Raw genomic sequence first — 16,614 nt, 5'->3', positions numbered from 1 at the left:
CTTTTACTCTCTGGTGCACTTTGTTATTGCTTTTTCCTCCTGCTTCTTGCCCACTCTCTCACCATGCTTTCACATTTTCATGTCTGTTCCTATTTTCTCTCTCTCTCTCTCTCTCTCTCTCTTGCAACTTTTTTCTCCTCTTGCACCTTTTTTCTCCTCTCAATCACTCACTCTTGCATCCTTTCTTTCCCTCTGGTTTTTAAATCTCTCATTTGTTTTCATTTTACTCTCATTTTTTAATTTCTTGCTCTCTCTGTCTGTCTCTATTTATTGTTCTCTTCCACTTCTCTCATTTTTTATTTTCTTTTTTATTTATTTATTTATTTATTTTTTTACCACTTGTACTCTCTGGTGCACTTTTTTATTGCTTTTTCTCTTGCTTCTTGCTCTCTTTCTGTCACTGCTTTCACATTTTTATTTCTGTTCTCATTTTCTCTCTCTTGCAACTTTTATTTCTACTGTCATTTGTAATATATATTTTTTTATTTTCTTCCTTTCTCTCTTGTTTTGTCTCTCTTTCTCTCGCTTTTTTCCTCCAACTCTCTTTTGATCACTCATCACTTCTTTTTTGTCCCCCCATGCTCTTATTTATTTGTAGTTATCTGTCTCTGCCTTGTTCTCTCATTCTCTTACTCAATCACTCACTTTGGCATTCTCTCTTTCCCTCTCGTTTTTAAATCGCTCATTTGTCTCCATTTCACTCTTTTTGTATCTCTTCCTCTCTCTGTCTTTCTCTGTTTATTATTCTCTACCACTTCTCTCATTTTTTTCTCTTTTTTTATCTTTCTCTTTTTACCACTTTTAGTCTCTGGTGCACTTTTTTATTGCTTTTTCTCTTGCTTCTCACTCTCTCTCTCTCTCTCTCTCACTGTTCTTTCACATTTTCATTTACCTTCCATTTTCTCACTCTTTTTCCTCCTCTCATTTTTCTTTTTTTTTTTCTTTTCTTCCTTTCTCTCATGTTTTGTCACACTTTCATATTTTCTCTTTCTCTCACTCTCTCACTTTGGTCACCTGTCACCTCTTGCACTCTTTTATTATCTGTTTTTATTTTCCTTTCTCACACTTTTCTATGCTTTCTTTCTCACACTCCTTTTCTCTTTCTCTCTCTTTCTCTTACTCTGTTTTGCTCACCATACTTTCTCTCATGTAGTTTTTGTGTTTTGTTTTCAGCACAAAAGGTTGAGGAGCTGGAGGATGCTCTGAAGAAGAAGGATGAAGACATGAAGCAGATGGAGGAGAGATACAAGAAATACCTGGAGAAAGCGAAGAGCGTAAGAGCTTTCTCTCATAGAAGCAGTCAAAAGTTTAGACACAACTCAGTATTAGGTTCTCATTATGCTGAAGGATTACCAAATTCAAAGTTTTTAAACCACTAAGAAAGACACCAATTCTGACTGAATTTCAGTTTTTTTATTTTTTATAAATTTGATAGCAACTGCAACAACTTATTTGCATAAAAGTGTCAGAGCCCTTAAACGGTTCATTCTGAAAGATACTGAAACTGGTCAGAATAGATTTGGTGAGATACAGCTCTTTATGTACAATCTATAGCTCTGTGCTGTGTGTGTGTAACATGAGTGTGTGTGTGTTTTCTTTAGGTAATTCGGACTCTGGATCCCAAACAGAACCAAGGCTCGGCTCCTGAAGTTCAGGCCCTGAAGAACCAGCTGCAGGAGAGAGAGAGGATGCTGCACTCACTGGAGGTCAGCAGCAGTTCACAAAAACATGCTTTAACCGACAGATTCATGCAGTCAGTATATATTAGAGTGTCTAAATTCCCCTAAAAAAATATGCTGTAGTGTTTGCACTACAAGGCACGGCAGATTATAAGACACACCATCAATAAACGTCTATTTTCCGGTCAATTTTTTTTTAATTCATGAGGCACACCGGATTATAAGGCACATCTCATGGCTGGGTGGTGAGACTTGTAAAGCTAAGATAAATAACGTAAACAAAACTGTAATTCTTGAGAAAAAAAACATTTTCTTTTTAAAATGTTATTAATTTAAAAGTTAATATATGCAGATTTCTCTCCCGAAAACTGTTTATTTGGGTAGTAAAAAGTAAAAACAGAAAGCTTAGATTTCCAGATTTCCACTAAGGGTTCGTCCCACGTAGCTAAGTTTAACACGGTAAACATGCAGACTACAGTCCGATATACTCACTTCTGATCGGCGAAAGAGCTAGAGTTTAGCAGCTAACATTGCACCAGCTAATGCTGCTCCAGCAGTGCTAGCCAGTGTTTGCAGCAGGTTACAGTCTGATATACTCACCTCTGCATGGCGAAAGAGCTAGCACTGCGCTTAGGGGCTAATGCTAATTCTGCTCCAGCCTTAGTGCTGGAGAAACTTCACTAAAATCATTTATAACACTGTTCTTCAGCAGGGTGGCTTTGCTGCTCTTTAATACCTGACTGGTAGAATTCATACATAAGGTGCATCGGATTATAAGGTGGACTGACAAATTTTGGGAAAATTAAAGGATTTTAATCGCACCTTACTGTGTGAAAAATACAGTAGTATTGTAGAAGTAATCACATTTTAAACTTTCTAACCCATAGAAGTGAATGTGTAGGAAAAAGTATAACGTATAATGAGCTCATATTAAAGGGTGTGATGTGTGTGTGTTTACAGAAAGAATATGACAAGACTAAGTCTCAGAGAGACCACGAGGAGAAGCTGATCGTATCTGCCTGGTACAACATGGTGAGTGAGACTCAGTTTGAACAGGGTATTTTGATGTTCCTGTTAGCAGATATACAGTGAAGAAAATAATGATTTGATCCCTTGCTGATTTTGTAAGTTTGCCCACTGACAAATACATGAACAGTATATAATTAAATCACGTTGTATAAATTTTATATTAATGTATGACCAAGACAGGACATTAAAAATGGGTTGTCGCTGGGTCTTCCAGCATGACAATGACCCAAAACCTACAGCCAAGGCAACAAAGGAGTGGCTCATAAAGAAGCACATTATGGTCATGGATTGGCTTAACCAGTCTCCAGACCTTAATCTCATAAATTTATGGAGGGAGCTGAAGCTCTGGGTTGCCAAGCGACACCCTCAAATATCTTAATCATTTAGAGATGATCTGAAAAGAGAAGTGGACCAAAATTCCTCCTTCCTCCTGTGTTTTGCCACCAAGTATTAAGCTTTATTTGCCAGAGGGATCAAATACTTATTTCTCTCTGCAAAACGCAAATTTACATTTATTTATATTCTCTCACACAACCTACCCTTTAAATTATAAACTGTTAATGTCTTAGTCATTGGGTAAACTTACAAAATCAGCAAGGGATCAAATAAGTATTTCCATTACTGTAGAAGTACAGTTAGGGCACAGTTAGAAGAGTACAGATTGAAAGAATCAGTAGCAAATTTATACAGAAACAGCAGTTAGAGATACAGAAGTCTTGTTTCTCGTGTTGATCTCTAGAGGGCGCTGTTGTGCTGTCAGTGATCTGTCCATATACAGCATATGAGTGATCTAACCGTAAAAAAAAAAACTGAAAAGCCCTGTCTCAGAGCAGGGTGTGTAGTCAGAAATATTAATAGCATCAGATCTTAGATCAGTAGATAAAAAAATACAAACAGGCACTTCTTTCTTTCTCTTTTCTCAGTTGCTTTCTCACACAATCTCTCTTGCTCTTTCCGGTTCTTTCTGTTTCTTTCTCTTTCTAATACTTCTCTCTGTTTCTCTCTCTTTGCCTCTTACATTTTTTGTCTCTTAATCTTTGCCTCTCTGTCTCTCTCTCTCTCTCTCTCTCTCTCTCTCTCTCACTTTCTCACACTGGTGCGATTTCTCTCTCTCTCCCTCTCTCTCTCTTGTAATTTTTTTTCCCGTGCTCTCATTTATTTGTACTCATCTGTTGCTGTCTTGCTCTCTGATTCTCTTGTTTAATATCCCTCTTTTCCCTCTCATTTTAACCTCCTATTTTCACTAACACATTTTTTAATCTTAATATTTTTATTTTCTCTCTTGTATTTCTCTTTGCTTTCTGGTCTTTAATTTTCTGGTGCTGTTTTTAATGGCTTTTTCTCTTGCTTCTCGCTCACTCTTTCACCATGCTTTTCTCTCGGGCACATTTTCTGTTTTACTCGTCTTCTCTTGTTTATAATTTATTTTCTCTTTTCTCTCTTTTTCCCTGTCTTGCTGTCTCTTTTTCTTGCTCTTCCACTTCTCTTGTTTTTATTTTCTCCTTTTTTCTCTCTCTGACTTTATACCACTTACTCTCTTTAATTTTTTTATTGCTTTTTCTTTTGTATCTCACTCACTTTCTCATCTTGCGTACTCGTTCTCTCTTTCTCTCTCTCTCTATAGCACTGTTCTGTTTCTCTCTTCTCCTCTTGTTTGCAATCTCTTTTTTTCCCCTCTCTTTTTTCTCTGTTTAATATCTTTCTCACTCTGGCATTCTCTCTTTCCCTCTCATTTTCAATCTCTCTTTTTTTTACTTCCTCTGTTTCTTTTTCTATCGTCTTTTTCCTCTCTGACTTTTTACCACTTTTACTTTTTGTGCACATTTTTATTGCTTTTTGTTTTGTTTCTCACTCTCTCTCATTTTTAATGTCTTTTTCACTCGTCTTTTTCTCATGCTCTACCCCTTCTCTCATTTTTATTTTTTTCTCTTTTTTCTCTCTCTCTTGTTGACTTTTTACCACTTTTACTCTCTGGTGCGCTTTTTTTCTATTGCTTTATCTTTTGTTTCTCACTCACTTTCTCTGGCACTGTTCTGTTTCACTCTTCTTCTCGTTTGTAATGTTTACTCGTTCACATGTTTAATTCTCTCTCTCTCTCTCAGGGCATGGCTCTGCAGAAGAAGGCGGCGGAGGACCGCTTGGCGAGTACGGGCTCTGGTCAGTCTTTCCTGGCCCGGCAGAGACAGGCCACCAGCACACGCCGCTCTTACCCCGGCCACGTCCAGCCAGCCACGGCCAGGTAGAGCTGCCACCCACCCCGTCACCACGGCTGCCCCCACCTCCTCGCCAGGCAACCCTGTAGCCAGTTGGGACGCGGTTCCTTCCTTATAGCCCCGCCCAGTTCTCTTTAACTCCTCCCACTTCTGCTTCTCCTCTTCATCTTCCTGTCCCACCTGAACACTTTTTAAATTCGCCCAGGTTTAAAGGTCACAGGGTATATCCCCCCCACCCCCACCCATCCTGTTTACAGACTGTTCCTCTCTGTGTTCCTCTTTGTGTTCCTCCCTGTGTTTCTCTGCGTTTCTCTGTGTGTTCCTCTGTGTTTTTAAGCCGGGGGGATTTTAAGAAGAGATGTGATGTGATTGGAGGGATGTAGAGTTAAGCATTATTAATGGAACAGAGTGAAATCTTCCTCTTTAAAGCAGAATTTTATTAGATTTTTTTTTTATTTGATATGATGGCTTTTAACGAGCCCTTCCTAATGCAGTATTAATCACAAGCACTCCTCTCCACAGCGCATGGTGGAGTTAGTTTCAGGAAGCTGTCTGAGGTGCTGCAGAGCTGATGCTGACCTGCCCAACTGTTACATTGAAAAAGTGTGAAGTTTCATCAGTTTCTAGTTTGGCGAAGGAAATACAATTTTCTCAATTTTGCTCTAAACGCTAATGTAACCCATCATCTAAGACAAGCTAGACATGAGTATAGAATTCACATGGTTTAAGATTAAGAGTGTTTTTTGATTTAGGACTGCAGCGAGTAGCACTGTGCTAACTGGTGTTTCTGTATTTTTCTGTATTTTTCGATTATAAGGCACGTTATGGAACACTAGTAAGGAATAGGGGTGTTGCCATAATTTACTTCTAATTCAGCAGGTTTTAGGGCTGGGTGGTGGTGGCGTTAGCAAATTTTACTTAAAGTTAAGTAAAGCTAAGTCAACAAAACTGTAATTCTTAAAAATAAATCTTTAAAAGTCAAACGAGTGCTGGATGTCAATCTACACAGATTTCTCGCCTGGAAACTGTTTATTCGGTTGAGTAAAATGCTTAAGCTTATTTACAGTAAGCTTAGATTTCCACTACGGCTTGGTTCAGCAGCATTAGCAGATAGCAGTAAATCCGGCCCAACTAATGCTAATGCTGCTCCAGCAGAGTTGGCAGCAGGCTACAGTCTGACTTGCTCCCCTCTGAACGGCAAAAGAGCTAGTGCTTAGTGCTGTTAGCGGATAATGCTAATACTGTTCTAACCTTAGTGCTGGAGAAACTTTACTGAAAACTTAACCTTATAATGCTGTACTTTAGTGGAGTGGCTTTATTGCTGCTTAATACCTGACTGGTAGAATTCATACAGATTATAAGGCGCACTCACGATTTTTGGGAAAATTAAAAGATTTTAAAAAAAATACGGCTACATTTTCTATACAATGGCCACCAACAAAGTATTCTTAATAGTGATGCTGTGGGCCAATTTGTAATATTTGGGCTGCATACAAGAACCACACACACACTACTACGTTGCTATAAAATGATCTAATCGTTAATCAAAGGAATTATAAGAGTATACATGATTATATACAGTCATATGCAGGGTCTGGTCGACATGCTCTGGCCTTAAGATACACTGTGCTGTATCATCACTCTCCAGCAGTATTTCATTCATTATATACTGTACCTTATATACTTCCAGACTGTGGATATTTTTCTTATTGGCTGCTTCTTATGTTGATTATTCACACAAGTATTATCATATAAACATGCTGCCTCTCCCGCATCTCTGCTTAAAACCCCACTGGCAGGCTTACATATAGAAAACGTCTCAGAGTATTAGTGCTGATCTGGGACCAGCTCGTTTTTGTATGCATATTCTTGTCGTCACACAAAAACCTCATATCTCTATCTCCATTGTGCATTTTTTCAAGTTTTGGTACAAGTTGAATCTGACAGTTGTTTGTTAACATTGTGTCCAAATTTCATGATAAACCAAACAATAGAAAAGCTCCAAAATGATCTTTTTACATTGAGTGCGTTTGCATGCAGTCAAAAATCTGCTTGTATTCAGATTACTGAAGTTAACCAGATTATTCACATGGTCATGTGAACAGCATACATTCATTTCTTTTATCACAGTGAGATTTAAAATTCTGATTAACACTCTGTGGCATGGTGTTGCCCTTAGGCAGCAAACAATATATATATATTTTTAACATTACACTGATCCCTAAATGTCTTAATATGAGAAGTATATTTGGAAAGCCTAATTTTCTTGGTTGTTTTCATGAATTCATGAACCTCTTAAAACATGTATTTTTTATTTGTTTCTTCCGGGCATCATTATGCAATTAAATCACAAGGCAATCAAGCTGAAGCTCTTGATTTTTATTTTACAAATACAAATATCATGCTATAGAGGGTTAAGAAATCTGATAAAGCTGGAATTTAGCTCAATAATTAGATTTCTTTAATGCATGTAAACTCTTAATCAGAGTATTATGGGATTTCTCAGTCTGGGAATGAGTGAAAACAGAATGTGGTAGTGGAAATACTATAAGGTGCACAAAATTTTAATTGACACTAGTAAGGAACAAGGGTGTCGCCATGTTTCCCTTCTAATGGGTAAGCTAAGGGAAGCGCCTTAGTAAACAAAACTGTAATTCTTTAAAAAAAAACACATTTTCTTTCAAAGTCAAACGAGTGCTTGATATTAATCTACACAGATTTCTCTCCTGAAAACTGTTTATTTGAGTCAGTAAAGAACTTCTGTTTATTTACAGTAAGCACAATATTATAAGTACAATATTTTGTACAGTGCAGTTAGCAGCAGCACTTAGCGCTAGTAAATGCTGCCCGATAGCGCTCCACTGAGGAACCCTGAGTGTTCTAGTAACCCAGGGCGCTATCAGCTTGTGGTTTGTCCCACATAACTAGTTTTAACATGGTAATCACACAGACTACAGTCCAATATACTCACCTCTAAATGGTGAAAGTGCTAGTGCTAGCGGTTTGCCTCTAATGCTAATATTGCTCCAGCCTTAGTGCTGGAGAAACTTTACTGAAACTCCTTTATAACACTGTACTTCAGCAGAGTGTTTTGTGAGATGCCTTGTAATTCCCTCTTTTAAACTGATACAAGTTTATTATCTGATTTCTGACTCATACTCATAACATCAAATGATATTCTGTAGTAATTCTAGCAGGATTATAACCTTCTTGTAAACGCACCCATTGACTTCTGTTGAAAGCTGCTATTTTTTTTTTTAGATATGTGTTTTTTGCATGAAATCTGTTTCCAGATCTGCATTTTTTACTCTGAGACATAATTCTATTCTTTCCTGTCCCAAAAAATCCAACAGTGTAAGAGAGGGTGTATGCATTTATTTGTACATCTATTGTAAGCATTTATGGCTCGGTCATTTTATATGCATCTGAATATTTTTACCTTTTCCTTTCATGTGTTTAATTGATGTTTTTTTTTCGTCCTTAATGACTTTAAGGAACTCATATCTATGCATTGGACTTCTGCAGAATGTGGCTATTGTTTGTTAGTGTGTTTTATCTTGTTTGTGGGAGAAAAGAGGGTGGTTTTAGTGGTGATTATATATGTTACTGATGTGTTTTTCAGTCCTGTGGATTCTGCCTGTAACACAGAGCCTCCAAACCTGGCCACACCCCTTTTTAAATACCCCTTATATACCCTTATTACCCTTATATACAAACCCACTTCTTATAGAGTCTCATGTGCCATGCCTTAACGTGCCGTTTCAGCCTCAGCTTAAGATACACTTAAACTACACTTAAACTACACTCAAAAACCTCAGACCTACTGATCTGTTCACAGTCTGATCTGATAGAAAACGTTTATATATACTAATAGACCTCTTTAGGTTATTCTGTGTGTTGGAGTGTTGTGTTTAAGGGTGCACTGATACAGGAGCTGTGCGATGCTGATACTTGATTTCTGATATTTTTCATGTGCCAAATATTTATCTGTCAATGCCAAACTTGATACTAATTTAGAAGTTTAGAGGGACTAAATACAATCAAAATTACAGAAAAATAAATACATAAAATAAAAAAATAAATAGTATGTATTTGGAAATTGGGTACCACTTTAAAATAAAGCTCCTTTATAAAGGGTTTATAAAGTTATAAAATAGTTTTTAAAATGGTTTATTTATGTTATTAATTAGGCTATAAACTATTAATAAGCAGTTACAACACATTACAAAGGAAGGGAATAACAGGCCTGTCATGTACCAGATAGTGATTCCACATTTATATACAGGGGTTGGACAATGAAACTGAAACACCTGGTTTTAGACCACAATAATTTATTGTGGTGACGGACAGTTCTGGTGGAAACAGGAGAGTTGAGGTGCACATTGAATTCTGCGTGATTTGATCAGCCGTGGTTTTATGTTTTTTTGGATACAATCCGGGTTAGCACCCGAACATCCCTTTCAGATAGCTTCCTCTTACAGCGTCCACAGTTAATCCTGTTGGATGTGGTTGGTTCTTCTTGGTGGTATGCTGACATTACCCTGGATACCGTGGCTCTTGATGCATCACAAAGACTTGCTGTCTTGGTCACAGATGCGCCAGCAAGACGTGCACCAACAATTTGTCCTCTTTTGAACTCTGATATGTCACCCATAATGTTGTGTGCATTGCAATATTTAGAGCAGAACTGTGCTCTTACCCTGCTAATTGAACCTTCACACTCTGCTCTTACTGGTGCAATGTGCAATTAATGAAGATTGACCACCAGGCTGCTCCAATTTAGCCATGAAACCTCCCACACTAAAATGACAGGTGTTTCAGTTTCATTGTCCAACTGTTAGCTCCTATCCATACCTGATTTTAGCCCTTAACCAGGCTGGATATTTAGAAGGGTACACAGGAATGTCAGGGTGCATGGTGGCTGGCCATTTGTGAGTGGGTGTCTGATTACAGCATGATTACATCACTCATTTACCATTTAAGTCATTAGAAATCTGTATGACTACTAACTACTAAGCAGTCGCATGTTGTCGATTTGTCCATTTAAGGGCGTTTTCACACCTGTAGTTGGTTTCTATGGTCCGAATCAGTTAATTGAATTTATTTTTATGTTTACTTGGAGCGTTTTGGTTTGTTTTCACGCAGAAATAAACCTAAACACACCAAAATGCGCACCAATAAACCACACAAGCTTGTAGTTTCCTCTGATTGGTCAGAGCTGTCTGGTACAAGAGCAAGGAAGTAAATATAGCGAGAAGATTCAGTGTTCCTGTGTGTATATCTGTGCACTGTGAAGTTGCTTAGTTGCTTTAACACAGAGCGCAGAAACTTAGTAGTGAAGATTTACACGTGCAGTGAACACAGCACAGGCTGCATGTGTGTAAACAGCATGGAGCAGCAGAGATGGCATTTGTTCGTTGTTGTGGTAATTAGTGTTTTTGGGCTAATATATGAGATTAAACTGCACCTTATCAGCGGATTGGCTTAAATAAAAGGAGTATGTATAACAGCTCGGTCAAATCGAGACCGGATCACGCTTTCGGAGTTCGTTTGGGACCCACACTCGAGTGTGATTACTTTTTTTTGTTATACTTACTCAATCGAAACAAACTAGAGTCTAGAGTTATAACCAGACCAAATAGTACAGGTGTGAAAACGCTTTAAAAACATGAACTCCCACTTTTTCGTCACAAATTAGGAAGTTTGTTAAAAACAGCTACAAAATTCACATTATTTCAATAATTTTAAATTGCAAAAATTTCAATTTTTGCATGACAGCATGATATTTAGGTCCATTAGACTGGTGAAATCCAAGCTACTGTCATTCTCTGTGTTGATCACTAACAGCACGATCATTAACAGCCATTTAACATTCATTTATTGCACAGGTCTTGGGTCTTGATTGACCGTTTTGTTTGATTGCTGTCCATGTCCCTCTCTCTCTCTCTCTCTCTCTCTCTCTCTCTCTCTCTCCTCCCTTCACAGTGATGTAATGGCATGACCAGCCAGTCAGAATTGAGGGGGGCGTGGCTGCATGATGGTGCCGCTTGCATGAACGTTTTCCATTTTGATTTTGAGCCTGCTGACAAAATAACACAGCCAACACACACTAACACCTTCGCCATCGCCCTGAATCCACCTGTGTGCCGCCCTGTATGATTCGGGAACCGTGCCCCAACCTCGCCCACTTTTTTCTTTTTTTTATGTTTGTCCAATCAGAGAACAGCATGTTTGCTTTATGCTGCGTTACTGTATTGGGCACCGTGGGAGAAGACTGTTACAGACTGTTACTGAGTGTGTGTTGGGTTGAGGACGGCTTTGTCGTAACTGCTGTTACAGCGAGAGTGTTACAGTGCGCTTGGCACGGTGCCAGCTAACTAAACGTGTTACAAGTGTTACAAAACAAAACGTCTCTAGTCACAAGTGTTAAAACGACGGAGGAATCCCTGCGAGAAGTGTTTTATCTCTGTGTGTGTGTGTGTGTGTGTGTGTGTGTGTGTGTGTCTATGTGAAAATAAGGTGTAATACTGTTATGCTTGTGATTGGACGCAGGCTAGCGTACACTCTGTTGTTATTAACTCCCTTTGTTTTTCTTTGTTTTTTTTTGTTTCTGTATTTATTTGTTTTGTTTTAGCTTTAATGCCTCTTAATCTGAACAAAGTGTTGTATTATTATTATTATTATACATAATTTTCCCCTGTATATGCCCTTATTTTATGACCCGTATGAACAATACTGGTGGCTTTCACTCAGTGTGTGTGTGTGTGTGTGTGTGAGATGCTGATGATCAGCTGCTTTAGCTTTGCCTTCATAACATTTACTTTATATTTTAAATTTAGTGAAATATTTTAATGTCTCTCTAACTTGGGCATCGTTCACATGTATCCAGATATCTTCAAAAACGCGAATTCTTGTCGAATCATTCATTTTTATATCCAGAGTATTTCTTTAAAAAAAAAAAAAAAAACTTAAAGATTTGTTAGTGTTTTTGCCCTACTTTCCACATATATCCATTAAAACAAAAAAAAATAAAATTCTTTCATTTGATAAATGAAAACAGAGCTTTTTGAAAAATCTGCAAGGTGGAATTTTTTGAAAACTCAGTATTTTCATTATTTTGTCATGTGGATGGTGGAAAAAAAACTAAACTTTATTTCTTTTTTTTGTTTAACATCCACATAAAAATGCCACTTTTGGTCACTTAAAGCGTATTTTCGTTTGAGCAGTAAAACAACAAACTAACACTAGTTCCAATGCATGTGTATACATGTATTTGGACATCTTTTAAAACACCGAAATGTGTCTCCATTTTGGTGTAGCATTAACACAAAAAAAATTGAGCTTTCCCAAAAAAAAAAAAAAAAAACCACTCTTCAATCCAGAGATTTTTGAGAACCCAGTTTTCATTATTGTCATGTGCACAATGAAAGAATGGAACTTTACCCCCCCAAAAAAAGTTAAATTCACAACAGATCCTCGTCCTCAAATATCCAGATTTCTATTTTATGTTGAGGAATTTTCTTAGTTTGACCTCCGTCCACACACTGCATCAAAATGCCATTTTTTGGTCAATAAAAACTGAGCTTTTTGAAAACATTTTTTAAGGTGACGATTTTTGAAAGCTCTTTTTTATTAAAATTTAAGTATGGACAGTGGAAAAAAGTAGCTTTATGGGGAAAAAAAAATACTGCTGTCAGAATGCATGCACATATCTGGCTCAGTCCCAAATACCTTCTTGCTCCCTATATAGTGAACAACAGTATATAGTGAAGTTCTATGATACAGACAACATTGTCACACAGATAGCGGGCATTTGAACAAATATAAAGTAATTATAATGTGTAATTTAATTGCATGTGGTTGGTGTGGCACAGTGGCTAACACCACTGCATGCCAGTGAGCTACCACATCATGTGGGAGACTGGGGTTCAATTCCCGGTCTGGGTGACTGAATGCTGTGATACAGCAATAAGAGGCCTTGGGCAAGACTCCTAACACTACATTAGCCCAAATCTGTAATTTGAATAACCATGTTATTTGCTCTGGATAAGATGCAAATGTATTACACTACTTAGGAAATAGTGTTAAATTTGGGTTTAAAAGCTCAATATTTTATTATTTTAATTATTAATTATTAATGTATGAGGTACCATCACCCCTACAAGGCTAGCATGCTAATACAAGGATTTTTGTCTCTGTGTGGACAGAAATATTAGTAAAAACAAAAATGCAAAATGTATTTTTTTTTTAAATATCTGGATACGTGTGAACATAGTCGCAGTAGTTCCCAGCTTTGGTCTTTGGGGAGCCCATGCCCTGCACATTTTAATGTTCAGCTGCTGCCTACTACCCTGATTCAGCTCATCAGCTAATCATCCTCCACAGTTCTACCAGTTTCAGCCACTAAACCTATATCCACTCTTCAGTTTAACACAGGTTTATTAGCAGGTGTGTAAAGCCACTAACTAGCCTGGCCAGACTGAGGGCTGAGGTGAAGTTAGCGCCATGCTAATCCAAGCACAGTTGTTCTTTTATACCTGATGGAGATACAGTATTACAACAAAAACACGTAGAAAAGCTCAACAAGTTGTCGTAAAGTGGAACTTTTGAAATGAGAAGCTGCTCGTTTTTGCATTGTGGTCATTTTTTTAGGTCATTTGTCGAAGGACCGTACAGCTAGCGTAATGCTAACAGTGGAGGTGCAGAGTGTTAATAATGAGGGGGGGCGTGGTCTGTTTCTTGAGAGCATCATTAAGTGCTTTTACCTCAGATCAGAAAAAGGTGAGGAACTGAGACACAACTGTATAGACTAATCCAGTAAACAGGTCCTACTGATGATTAGCCCTTAAAAAAAGGGAAGTCCACTGAGTTTTTTTATTTTTTTATTAAAAAAAAAAAATTAAATTGAATGTTTAGATTGAATAAGCTCATTCAGAATGAAGTTTGATGTGGAAAAAGTAGAAATTAATTTACTTTTTTATAGTGATAATGTAAGAACACTATTATATCTACTTTATTTACTAGTAAAACTGTAAATCAGTGCACTTGAAAATGTGTTTATTGAGTTTTATTGATTATACAATTAAATATTCAACATAAGTACAGCAAACCTCCTAATTTGCTGCAAAACACCCCTAATGTTTTAGTCAGATCTCCACAGATCTTGCTTAATATTAAAAAAAAAAATCATGGTATAAGAACTAATACTAATGTGTCCCATGACTTTTGCCATGTCCAAAGGAAGCTAAAAATCACTGCACTGACCTGTGGGATGTGTGTTGTTGGTTCTCATGGACAATTCTAGCAAGAAGTCGCCTGTCACAATCATTAACACCCACTGCGCTACTGTAAGTAATGCCACTTACAAGATAGCACCTCACAACGTATACAGGAGTGTGCATTCTCCTGCAGGAGCACTTCATTATTAGTTACATACATTGCATTCTGCTGTCACATGACTTTTTGCTTCTCTATATAGATTTAATAGGTTTAAAACTTCACACAAACCACTTTTGTTAAATTTGTTTAATTTAGTTTTTTTTTTATCTCAAACTTTTAATTATGCAGAAATAAAAAAATTAAAAAAATCAGTGGATTTCCCCTTTAAATACCTGCTGCTTCTACTCTCTCAGCTGTTACAGGTCAACTTATGTCCATATTATGCAATAGACCACTGTATTTTTATGTGATAAGATGTAATGACTGTAATGTGGCAAAGTGTGACTTTATTATAAATATAAATATAAATAGGGCAGATTTGATTTTTTTTGTTTTGTTTTGTTTTTTTGTTTTATTTAGTAAGATGTAAGATGGGGAGGGTTTGTGAGTTGTCGTGATGGGATTGAATTGATGAATGCACAAGTAGTTTCAGTTTCAATGTGTGAACTAGAGTATTTAAAATAAAATTTGATCAGTTTTTTGTTTTATTTTACGATTTTTACAACCGTCCATTATTAAAAAAAAAAAACGAATGCGCGAATCTGTTGATGTCCAGAACAGACACCTCAGTGAACCCCCCTCCCCTATAGCCCTATAGAGGACAAAAAAAAAGAGAGACAGAAAACAAGTCATCATTACATTTCTCCACTTTTATGGTTGCTGTAGATTTTTTATGACTAGAAAAAGACGTGAATCATTTAATCAAAGTAGCAAATAATCTTTCCATTTGCCAAGTTTTATATTGCTTGTAAACAGTATGTACATATATATTCTCAGTGGACGACAGTGGAGAAAAGAGTAGAGAGAAAAGAGATTGATTTGATTGATTAATTGATTGATTTTAGATGAATCTCATGGTGTGTCTCCATTAGAACTGTGTTGATGAAACGTGCTTCCTACGCTGCAACAAATGTACAGTTGTTAATCAAGTTGTAAATAAAGCTTGTATAAAATTTGGATCTTCTGATGGTGTTTTTATTTGATGTTTATTTGATTTTGATGTTTACTAAGATTACAGAAGCTCTGACTTTGTCTACAATGTTTTTTCTGTTTAAATCATTTATTCAAACCACATCATTAAATAAACACCACAAGTTGAAGTTTGATGCAGGTTGACCCAAGCCACATTCCTAAAGTTTGAGAGCAAAAATGGAAAAAAGTTTCCAGACCGAAACTGACCTGAGCTTCACAAAATTCTGCCTCAAGTTGACCCAGGCCGCAACTAAAACCCTGTCAGAAAAATGGCCCAAACTTGATCACTTCATCTTATTTTTGAGTCAAAAATGGCCCAAACTTGATCACCTCATCTTACATTTGAGTCTAATCTAAATTTTGAGTCAAAAATGGCCCTGAACTCTACAGAATTTTGCTCCAGGTTGACCTGATCTACACCCAAGCCACATTCCTAAAGTTTGAGAGCAAAAATGGAAAAAAGTTTCCAGACCGAAACTGACCTGAGCTTCACAAAATTCTGCCTCAAGTTGACCCAGGCCGCAACTAAAACCCTGTCAGAAAAATGGCCCAAACTTGATCACTTCATCTTATTTTTGAGTCAAAAATGGCCCAAACTTGATCACCTCATCTTACATTTGAGTCTAATCTAAATTTTGAGTCAAAAATGGCCCTGAACTCTACAGAATTTTGCTCCAGGTTGACCTGATCTACACCCAAGCCACATTCCTAAAGTTTGAGAGCAAAAATGGAAAAAAGTTTCCAGACCGAAACTGACCTGAGCTTCACAAAATTCTGCCTCAAGTTGACCCAGGCCGCAACTAAAACCCTGTCAGAAAAATGGCCCAAACTTGATCACTTCATCTTATTTTTGAGTCAAAAATGGCCCAAAACTTGATCACTTCATCTTATTTTTGAGTCAAAAATGGCCCAAACTTGATCACCTCATCGTATTTTTGAATAAAAAATGGCCCAACTTGATCACCTCATCTTACATTTGAGTCTAATCTAAATTTTGAGTCAAAAATGGCCCTGAACTCTACAGAATTTTGCTCCAGGTTGACCTGATCTACACTTAGGTCCAGGTTCAAAACTGACCAGAACTAACCTAATTTTTGAGTCAAAAACTGACCTGAACTCCATGAAATTCTGTCTAAAAATGGCCCAAACCACATCACTGAGTTTTGAAAAACAGACCTGAACTCTACAAGATTCTGTTCATAAATGGCCCAAAATCCATCACTAATATTGGAATCAAAAACTGACCTGAGCTCCACAGGTCATTCATAAATGGCCCAAACCAC

The 16,614-nt window shown here is 37.2% G+C and overlaps 1 protein-coding gene across 3 annotated transcripts in view; it reads left to right on the top strand.

Moving 5' to 3' along the window:
• Window positions 1-15,316, top strand: part of hook3 (hook microtubule-tethering protein 3) — a 77,492-nt gene extending 62,176 nt beyond the window's left edge. For 2 of the 3 annotated variants that reach the window (XM_049463499.1, XM_049463466.1), the window contains 5 exons: window positions 1,174-1,274; window positions 1,602-1,706; window positions 2,640-2,711; window positions 4,811-4,947; window positions 10,907-15,316. In XM_049463499.1, coding sequence (XP_049319456.1) covers window positions 1,174-1,274; window positions 1,602-1,706; window positions 2,640-2,711; window positions 4,811-4,947; window positions 10,907-10,922 — 431 coding nt within the window. In that variant the 3' untranslated portion in view covers window positions 10,923-15,316. Of the gene's footprint in view, window positions 1-1,173; window positions 1,275-1,601; window positions 1,707-2,639; window positions 2,712-4,810 lie in introns of all 3 variants that reach the window. The other variant, XM_022668825.2, reaches the window with a different exon arrangement.
• Window positions 15,317-16,614: the final 1,298 nt, after the last annotated feature.

This window comes from Astyanax mexicanus, chromosome 1 (genome assembly GCF_023375975.1).
Source record: "Astyanax mexicanus isolate ESR-SI-001 chromosome 1, AstMex3_surface, whole genome shotgun sequence".
Taxonomy (NCBI): domain Eukaryota; kingdom Metazoa; phylum Chordata; class Actinopteri; order Characiformes; family Acestrorhamphidae; genus Astyanax; species Astyanax mexicanus.
Note: the sequence above shows the minus strand (reverse complement) of the source record. Positions and strands in the feature narration are given on the sequence as shown.